This window comes from Capsicum annuum, chromosome 3 (assembly GCF_002878395.1).
Source record: "Capsicum annuum cultivar UCD-10X-F1 chromosome 3, UCD10Xv1.1, whole genome shotgun sequence".
NCBI classification, from domain to species: Eukaryota; Viridiplantae; Streptophyta; class Magnoliopsida; order Solanales; family Solanaceae; genus Capsicum; species Capsicum annuum.
Genome location: NC_061113.1, coordinates 185,092,057 through 185,103,094, shown reverse-complemented (window position 1 = coordinate 185,103,094; position 11,038 = coordinate 185,092,057). Strand labels below are relative to the sequence as shown.

Sequence of the window (11,038 nt, the reverse complement as noted above, 5' to 3'; positions counted from 1 at the left end):
ATTTTAAAACGAGCTTTAACAGAGTTCAGCATGTAGTTTCCAATCATGATTAGTGGCAACTTTTTCCTATTATCTTCGGCAGTAATTGTCAAAGAAATAAATATGAGACCTTCTATTTTCCAGCAAAGCATGCATTTTCGAAGACACTTTTATGTGACAATATTATTTACATTCTCCAATTATCAGATGAATTTAAAACCAAATTGATCATTCATGCACAATTGCTCATTAAGATAATTGTTCGTTCTCATTCCACGTCTAAAGAACATGAGCAAAGTGGTGAATATATGATCAACTGTGCCATGAACATAAAGTACATTGAAGTTGTAAATGACCATTTTTCGATTATATATTCATCCATCACTGATTTCTTATAAGTCATGAAATACTGCTAATTTCTCAAGATAGTCACTCGATTAATAGTTATTACAGCATTCCAAAAAGTCAGTTTCTTTATTCAAGAAAATTGGAATCAAGAAGAAATGTGACTATTTGAGATAATAATTATTAATTGATTGAGTGACCATATTAAGAAATCGGCCGGTCAAACATAATATGCTCATGAAGTAGAAAAGCAGAAAATCTTTTTGTTTTTTGTTTTTCTTACTCATTGCTTTATATACATGGAAACACCACCCGGACCATTAATGGAAAGCTGCAACACGGCATTTTCTACAAACCAAACATCCTTATACCCAAAGTTCTTTTTTATTACTTAATTTTGACTTTATACCATCTGCCTCATGGTAAAAGCTGGTAGAAAGCATCTTCATGGTATGTTATTACTGTTAAGTCGGGAACTACAAGTCCTTCGAGTTGGCCATATCAGTCACTTTTTGTTGCAGTGCCAAGTGATCGACGTTGTTCATATCACACGCCTGCAGGAAGATGCATGATTCATTAGAGAAGGTAACAAATGCCTTAATTAAACTAGATAAGGAAACACAACTCCTCGGGCTCAAACAAACAATAGATACGGTATTGAAGAAGCCCACATGCATAGGATGAAAAGGGATGAGCGTTCTCCTTAATATGGCTTAAACAATTTTCCCCTCATGATACAGCTTTTGAAGTTGAGTTAATTAAATTCAAAATTTATTTCTTTACGTGATATCAGAGCAAGGCTCTCTCCAATTATTAGATTATATGGCCTGAACAATTTTCCCACTAGTAACCAATTAATAGAAAAAGATTTTCTCGAATTAATTCTAGAGAATAAAGTACGTGCATTGAAAATGTAAGAAAAATTACGTTATTAGAGTGCAATTTAAGGTATATAAATATATATTGTTTGCTACTATCTTTATTTTTGCTGAGTATCATATATCTCAACTATTCATTGTTCCTTACCTATCTAAACTATTACTCTACTTGTATTAAAACACATCTCGATGCTAAATTGGCCTTAAATATGTTTTTCACTGGCTATTAACTCGCAATTTACCTAGCTATTACACTACTTGATTTTTCAAGTTACCATAAACGTGCTTTATATCAGAATACAATGTGTGAAGAAAGACAATAATTGAAAGTCCAAGTTTTAGCCAGATTTGGGTACACATGTGTTACAGTACGTACCTCGGTCTGAATTGTGTAAAGTGACCTTTGATTGGCATTTGCAGAAACACAATTAACAACATTAAGTCCTTGTTTCAGAAGCTCCCGCAACAATTTTGAAAGAGGAAAACATTTCCCCTTACAGTCTACGCTGAGTGAGATCTGTATACCACAATGACAGGGGCTCACTGTGACAGTACAATCTATGAAGCTATTTGTGCTACCATTTTCAGTTTCACGTCGAATTGAATTTGGTAGCGGCGACGACTTAACTAGTAGGTCTTTCCGTTTCTCCAGTTCTTTGATGTTTGCCTGCATTTCTTTTATATAATTCACAGCTTCATGCATATGGTCCGATACCGAACGCTTTCCCTGTTAATTAAACACCATCCATAAACAGAAGAAGGAGAAAATTAATAATAGCATATATGTGATGGTTCCTTACTTGCACTAGGTACAAATTTCTAAATTTGATATTATTTCACACCATATTTTACCAAAATAAACTAGTAGTCAAAAAATTGTACTCCATGTCCATTTTTCATTATATTATGCATAAATCGGGTATATCATAACAAATTCTTTAGAAAACATTGTCTTCCCACTGAAATATAATAACCATTGCTATCAGTGGCGGAGCCACCTTGTATTGAGGGGGTTCATCCGAACCTCATTCGAAGGAAAATTATACTATTTTTGTACTATTTTTACATGGTCAAAAATATTTTTACATATATATAGTAGATGTTGAACCCCTTCGACTAGTCCGTATGTTTACTTCCGAACTCCCTCAACTAAAATTCTGGCTCCGCCACTGATTGCTATATATTGAAAACCTATAAAATCATATAATTCTACTTCTCAATATTTCTGACTTGCTCTTCTCTACGAAATCAAAATGGAAAAGATTACCTTGATATATTGTAGAGGAAGGAGAGAACGGAGAGAAGAATAGAGAGCAGACATTTCTTGTCTTCTTTGACGTTCTATATCTCTATGTATAATTCTCCTAAGCTTGAAATCATCAGAAGCATTTTCATCATTACCTATTTTTCTTTTGGGTTGTCTCTTTTTCTGGGCATTAATATTTGGAGGATGCGTATGTATGGCCTCCAGAGAAGCATAATCCATAACTTGATCCTGTGAGATCTTGCTTTGTTGACATGGATTTGAGAGAATTTGAATCAATAAGTCATTGTCACTACATCCTTGTAAAGAAAACATTTCTCACACAGTAGTATATCTTCTTGATCAACTGTGGAAGTTCTCTCTCTTTTTTCTACAGGTGATATATACGTATATATGTACATGTAATAAAGAAATGAAAATAATTTATTAGTAGCTAGCAGTAAAGAAAAGATGATAGGTTTGTTAGGATTGCGAGATCTACAAATGGCCCTTAGGATGCCATATGATTGTCTGCAATGTCTCCATAAATAGGTAGATGTAAGGACTGACCTCATCACTCATCACCACCAAATATTTTATTTCTACCTATATTAATTTTCTTTAATCGACACTAGCCTGGCTATCGTTAACGTATAATTGCAACCCCGCCATTCTGGTCGCTGCTCTCTATTTCTGGCATTGTCCCCACTCCCCAGAGTTGATAAGAAAATGTTTGGTGTCCTTATTACCCTTCACTTGAAATATCCTTCTTCATTTTTTATTTTTTTTGAAAAAAGAAATAACATTTTCTTAACTTCAATTTGTTTATCTTATTTTCTTTTTTTAGTTAGATTATTTCAAAAAGATTTCTTTTTTTCTTAACAGTTCTTGAATTCTAGTCTTTCACATGCATGGCAAATGTTTAAAATCATAAGATAAAGTACATTTTAGTACATGCACATATCCTTAAGGGGTCGTTTGGTAGAATGTATAAGAATAATGCTTAATAAGATATATTAGTAATGTTTGCTATTTTTTACACAATGTTTGGTTTGATGTATTAAAGATATATATATTTATATAATTTTTATAAAAATACGTTTGTTTACCAAGTTACCCTTCCTTAGTCCTTCCTTGAATTCTTCCTTGTACATTGTATTTTCAACCGTGCAACACTAGCAGCAGTTATACTCTGGAGAAATGAAAAATCCACTTTCCATTTCTTCTCTGAATTCAAAAATTCTGGCAATGAAATCAACGAAATTATAGCTGAAAAGTGGAAGAACTCGGAAAATAAGAATAATCAAGTGGAATAGCCCTTACAAAGCTGAAAAAGTTGAAAAAATAAGTGAATTCCGAAAGATGAAGTTTTATTAAAGCCATCGCATCGATCGAGGAAGAAAAAGATAGATGGGTTTACTCTATACACGAAAGAGGAGTTGGGTATTAGGAGGTCTAATGTTTGAGGTACCCACTTAACTTTTGATTGTAATTGTTGTTTTTAGTTGTGTTGGGATACAAAGAAATCATTGGCCACAGATGTATTTCATATTAAGTATTGGTTATGCATCTAGTTGTTTCCAATAAGGAGGAAAAAGATTGTTACTTCTCGAAAAATAAAGAAAGATTCTGCTAGGTCTTGTTAAAGTTTGATATTGTATTTGACATGTCTTGTGAATAGGTAACGGGAGTTGCAAGATAGAGTGGCAAAGGCGAAGGATCGTAATGATGAGATCATTAAGATTCGCAGGGAGATAGTAGACTTCCATGGGGAGAGTGTTTTGCTGAAAAATTATAGTGCCCTCAACTATACAGATAATTTCGAGTTCTTTCTTTAAATGTGAAAATTAGTTTCACCTCAAAATTTTATGGGCGTCTCTGAGAAGTCTCTGTAAATGCAGAAGACTTAACGTTTCAGGATTTTGTTGTACATTTGTATCTACTGTGATTGTCTGATTATTGTGCACCGAGATGGTGACATCATAAGTCACTTTATAATCTCATAGGTAGCGATAAACATTGGCGGATGTAGCTCTTTGGCAATGGGTTCATCTCAAGTTCTTTCAATGTGGTCCATAGATGATATATGTGAAAACCGACTATAATTTCAACTAATATTACATCTAAATCCATAATATTATTAGTACGAGTTCAGTGCCAAAAATCTTAAAGGTCGAACTTGATTCGGTGATGATCCATTCTGATCTATTTCTATTTTATCTTATATCTTACTAGTGCAGATTGTTGGGCAAGTTTGCCAAAAGGATACCATGGAAAACTTTTTTGCCAAAGTTCCAAACTTGATGAATAATTTGTCAAAAAGACACTTAATTCCACATCATCATTAACTTTTCCAACTTAACAACTTCACTCACAAATTTTATAATAATTCACTTTAACTCAATACTTCCAACTTAATAAATTCGTCTACAAGTTTTAAATAATACACTTCAACCCACTCCATCATCCACCATTATATATATATAAAAATATTTAGGTTTTCAAAAATATTAAATAAAAAAAATCCAAAAGCTAAAAATGGAAGGTGGTTGTTTTCCCTCCAAAAAGCTCCGATTCCGACCACTTTTTCAGCGTTATTTCCAGCAATCAGCTCTAAATCAGTCCATAAACATCATAAGCTTGTCCATTGTACCCATTTTTACCCCATTTGTATGGTAACTTCTCAAACACACCACTTTCCACCATTGTTAAAAATCTTGAAACCATTCACATTACTCAAAACCACTTTAAAAAGTACATTACAGTAGCTCAGGCGACTCTAAGTTTATTTTTTTATTCCATAAATACAAGGATCGTAGATTAGAAGCAATATTTGTAATTTCACGATTTTAGTACGGATAGTTGCCCAGTCATCGACCACTAATCGTCATTCATCGATCATGAATATAACCCGATATAGACCATAATCATAATCTACCGTAGACCAAATCCTAATTCCACAATATCTATTACAGAATTTTTCTGATTTCTGGTGATTTCATGGGAGAATGGTTGGAGACTTCCAAATGCTAAAAATGAAGATCTTTTACGAAGGTAACAATCCCCGTTGCTATTCGTCGTAATAGTTCGTACGACGAATTGGTTGTAAGCATAATACAGAGCGGGAATCAAGATTGTGCATCGAGCGACGTGGTGATTAGTTATCTAATGAATTCGAGGGAAAAGGTGAATCCTACGATCATAAATAGTGATGTACGTGTGCTGATGTACATGATGGATGTCGATGCAGATGGCTTTAGTCCTATTTTGAGGATAAATATAGCTGAGAGGTCCGTCGAAGGACTGGTAAATTTATCAAAACCCCCACCTTCGCACCGGGCAGTCGACAATGATTTCAGTGATTACGAGAACGATGACGATCAACCTATTAATACGGAAGATGATCCTATGCATATGAAAGAGGTTTCATTAGAGTAGCAAAATGACGAAGAAAACCGTGAAATGGGATCACAACCGGGATATTCCTTTAACGACAGAGCTAATTTCTATCTCGATCAAACATTCGCCGATAAGAAAGAGCTCAAAATGCTACTAGATGCAACAACGGTGAGGCAGTGTTTTGATTATTGTTTGGAGAAGAACTGCTCTAAATTCTTGAAGGCAAAATGCTTATCTCATGGTTGCGGCTAGTTGTTGAGGGCAATAAAGTATGAAATCTCATGCAGATTTTGCATATACAAGTATGTCGGGTTGCACACGTATGGTGTTGAATACACCACCCGCAGGCATAAGAGATTGTCCTCCGAATTGATTGTTTCACTATGCGTAAATTATTTTTGGGATGGTAAAGGTCCAAGCATAAACGAAATAAAAAGGATTATGTTCAAGGAGTTACATTGCCATGCAAGCTATTAGATGTGTTGGAAAGGAAGTGTAATTGTGAAGAACATCATTCGCGGAACACCAAAGCACGGATATACTTGTTTGCTGGCTTTTTCCCACATGGTGGTGGTGTTGAATCTAGGGGCTTCCTACTCTATCATGGTAAACCAGATTAATGGAGCATTCATTTACTACTTCTTAGCATTTGGAGCTTGCATACGGGGATATGCCCATATGAGAAAGGTAATTACCATCGATGGCACACATTTGTATGGAAAGTACGGGGGTGTGTTGCCAAGTGCAGTTGCGCAGGACATAGAAAATCACATTTTTTCAATTGCCTTTTGTGTCGTCGATAAAGAGAACGATACTTCTTAGACCTTCTTCTTCCAGAAGTTGAAGTCTATCGTAGAAGATGAACCATATCTATGTGTCATCTCCGACAGGCACATCAGCATTGCCAATGCCTTCTCCCATGTTTACAGTCGTGCACACCATGGACTTTGCATGAGGTACCTCGCTGAAAATCTATGCGTAAATCAGCACTGTAGAGAACATCTTTATCTGTTCTACTCATGGTAAAGGCGTTTACTGTTGATTAATTTAGCGAGCATTTTGCTAAATTGAAGAATAATAGCCCTGAGGCAGCACATGTCCTTGAAAATGTGCTTGGTTTTGAGAAATGGAGTAAAGCATACTTCTCGAGCAATAGGTATGATGTGATGACCACAAACATCGTCGAGTCTCTCAACTCGGTGTTGATGGATAAACGAGAGTACCCCATGTCGTACATATTCAATTCAATTGCTAAAGAATTTAGTGAAAATTTTAGGGAGCGGCATACCTTTGTCGATGGTCAAAACAACATATTTGTGCCTTGTGCGGAAAGGATTCTAAGGGATAACAAGAGCGCAAGCGATTCCTTACATGTGACTAATGTAAATGGGGGTCTCGACCAATTCACAGTGTTCGACAGCAGCCTTACTGCTGAGGTCAATCTGTTGGAGAAGAGTTGTTCTTGTCAGAAATTTGACTTGGTGAAAATATCGTGCGAACATGCGATGGCAGCTTTGCGAGCAAAGTATGACGATGGTGTAGGTTATGAAAACTCCATCTATGAGTACTCTTCACCAATTTATAAAGCTGAAACTTACTTCTTCACGTACTCGGAAGCTAATAACGTTGTCCCTCTAGAAGCCGAATGGACTGTGCCACAGGAAGTGCAAGACAGTAAGATTTCTCCACCCCCCTACGAATGCAAACTCGAAAGGAAGAAAGTCAAATTCACTAAGGGCATCGATGAGACGTTAAAGTCCAAAAGGCGAAATAGCTGTTCGATATGCAAGAAATCCGAGTACAAAAGAACCACATGTAGAATAGCCAACAAATCTTAGGCAACCTTTTTTTTTGCTTCAGTTGTAAAGCTACTGTTTTAGGGGATAAATACTTGTTTCTGTAGAATTTAACCTTCAGTTGTAATCGACTTAACGCATTATCTATGATAGACTATGTAACTTCTATGGTATATCGTTCCTACAGTCTATCAAATATTATGTATTGGTTATATGATTGTTTATCAGACATGCTACGTTGGTATTTTTACCACCTTAACTCTCCAATCGATGCAATGAATCATTGTTTCCCATTCCCATTTAATGAAAAGCTGCAAAAACGTTTGTTCACAAGAAAAACCGCTGGTATACGCAAACCAAGCATTTTCTCTTCTGATACACGTCGACTAACCATTGGGTGAATATAAGAAAGGATTCCATCTATTGGTCTATAAGTAGAGTGCTTATTTCTACGTAACCCTTCAGTTGTCCCTAAACCCAATATCAGAAACCCTCTTCTTCTTTTTTATCTTCACCCAAATCAGAAAATATGTCTCCTAGAAGGATAGTCCTGCGCCCTGTCAGACGTGTTCCCCCAAGGCACTACAACCTCCTTCTTCTAAGGAATGATTTCAGTCGCTTGTTCTATGGCCTGGGTCAAGACCGCATCTACCTAGAGAGGGAACTCCGTAGGATCGCTCGTTTCCTGAGGGCAATTCTGAAAAGGCTCGAAATGGATGGCCCTGACTACATCACCCCCCAGCATCCCCGTGAAATCTGTTGTTTAGTTTTTTATTTTCTTTTATGTTTATTAGTTTTTATTTTGTGTTCATTGCAGAAGAAGTTTTCTTATAGGACTGTTGTTAGAACAAAACTTTTTCTTATTTTGCTTATTTTGCTTATTCTGGCCGATGTGACAATATTTTGAATGTAAAAATCCTATGATTATGCAATGAACAAAGAAGTTCTATTTTCAAATTGAATTTCCCTCTTTTTTGTTATTGTTATTTTTTGTGTTAGCATCTGTAGTGAATGCATCTGTAAAAAAAATCACATAAACAGTTTCTCGTCGGTCACAAAAGAGTTTATCCTCGATCACATACTTAGTCTATCATTGACCCGACATATTAGTCGATCATCAATCATGTGAATCGATGGAGCAGCAGTTAAATTAAAATAGATAATACTAATAAGTTTTAGGGCTGGTGGAATAAAATAATTAAATTAAAAATAATCTAAACTGATAATAACAAGTTTTGGGTTGGTGGAATAAAATAATTAATTAAAAATAATTTAAACTGATAATAACATGTTTTGGGTTGTTGGAATAAAATAATTAAATTAAAAATAATTTAATCTGATAATAACAGGTTTTGGGCAGTTGGAATAAAATAATTAAATTAAAAATAATTTAAACTGATAATAACATATGTTGGGGCTGATGGAATAAAATAATAAAATTAAAAATGATTTAAATAGACAATCTTGAACTGTTGGTGATTTAAATTAAAAATGATATAAACAGTAATTTTATTTTTTGGAACTGGGGGTAAAAGTTAATAGACTGGCGTAGATCATGACCAATGTCATCCATCAACTAGATACTAAAATATACCGTAGACTGGTATGGTCTATCGTAGATCTACACCTGTGAGAGTGCATCGACGGATCTCTTATTAGGCATAGACCACTGTGATCTACGTAGACTGATATAGACCAACACTTGGATATTGTTTAAAAGAGAATAAATAATTTAAAAATAAATGTAGTGTGGTTTTCTACACATGTAAGGGAGTGTAAACAAGTCACACAATCATATTAGAAGTTATACAAATTAGGGGTGGTGTATTAAGGAGTGTGTGGATGGGTAGTGGTTGAATGTTCAATAGCCTAAGGGTAATGTTTTTCAAAGCACAAGTATGTTTTGTGGATGTATTTTGTATTTGATGACTACACATTCTACATTCTCCTTAAATGACCACCCCCAAAGCAAAAGATTATATGGAATGGATAGTAGTTGGACAAAATAAATCCACAAAAAATACTTATGCTTTGAGAAACATTACTCTTAGTAGATTGAACATTCAACCACTACCCATCCACACGCTCCTTAATACACTACCCCTAATTTGTATAACCTCTAATATGATTGTGTGACTTGTTTACACTCCCTCACATGTGTAAAAATCCACCCTACATTTATTTTTAATTTATTTATTATCTTTTAAACAACATCCAAGTGTTGGTCTATATCAGTATACGTAGATCAAAGTGGTCTACACCTAATTAAGAGATCCTTGATGCACTCGTACAGGTGTAGGTCTACGATAGACCATACTAGTCTATGGTATATTTTAGTAACTAGTTGATGGATGACGTTGGTCATGATCTACGACAGTCTATTAACTTTCACCCCCAGTTCTAAAAAATAAAATTACTATTCCAACAGTAACAAACGGCTAATTTTGCACTTAACACATCTTTTTTTACTTCATATATAAAGTCGTCGCTCCCTCATTAGTTTATTTCATTAACTTTATTTTTATTTAAAACTTCTATAATATCTCAAGCATCTCAAACAAACAATTCTAAAAAGACTCTAATTTGTCATTGTGGGAATACGGGTGTCTTAAGGACGTCACGCATGGACTCAAATCCAGGTCGTAAATTTTATAACTGTGCAAATGCGAAGGTGAATCTTGTATGTCATTCTTATAATGTTAAGTTAATCGTTATGTAATTATAATTTATTTTCTAGGATAATGGAGCATGTTCGTTTTGTAAATGGCTCGATGAGCTATCACCTCCAAGCAGTCCATCAACGTTGAGTCCGGTCTGGGACGCGACACATCAAATTTTCGTGGCTCTGCAAAATTTAATCTACTAAAAAGGCTCCAAGAATGCGAAGAAAATAGAGATTTTCTTATGAATTTTTTCAAAGAAGCCAAAGAACAAAGGGATCACCTTAAAGTATTGCTACATGACACCCAAATACAAAGGGATCAACTAAAACAAAAATTGATTTGGCCGAAGAAAGAGAGAATGGCCTAAAAATGATGTTGTGCTCTATAATGCTAGTATTCGTTCTTTGAAAAAGTGTAACATGGATGTAGTGATATTGAATAAATAATAATACTTCTATTTTTCTACAATGTTAACACTGTTTTTGATAGAATCATAGTCGATTAATCAACACATCAACTTAAAATGGAGCAGCATGGTAATGATAAACTATGAAAGAAGTATACGAAAGATTAGCTAAACATTCTATGAAATAAAAGAGTGTTTCAAATATCCCACCAAACAGATCATTCAACACATTAACAATAAAATAATTCAAATGTCTTTTTCAAAAAATTTCCTCCTCATCAGCATAGGTGTTGTTGATTTCATCAACGATATCCATGAACCCATTTTTT

The 11,038-nt window shown here is 34.8% G+C and overlaps 1 protein-coding gene and 1 long non-coding RNA gene across 2 annotated transcripts; one reads left to right on the top strand and one right to left on the bottom strand.

Annotated features, from left to right (window-relative positions):
• Positions 1-566: 566 nt before the first annotated feature.
• LOC107863367 (transcription factor bHLH118) lies at positions 567-3,167 on the bottom strand. The gene is made up of 3 exons (XM_016709250.2): positions 2,470-3,167; positions 1,579-1,929; positions 567-878 (listed from the first exon to the last, which is right to left on the bottom strand). The coding sequence occupies exons 1-3, from the start codon at positions 2,779-2,781 to the stop codon at positions 801-803; spliced, it is 741 nt and encodes a 246-aa protein (XP_016564736.1). The 5' UTR covers positions 2,782-3,167; the 3' UTR covers positions 567-800.
• Positions 1,700-4,512, top strand: LOC124896740. Its single transcript, XR_007053135.1, has 2 exons — positions 1,700-1,832; positions 4,127-4,512. It is a non-coding gene; the product is annotated as an uncharacterized LOC124896740 (long non-coding RNA).
• The last annotated feature ends 6,526 nt before the right edge of the window (positions 4,513-11,038 follow it).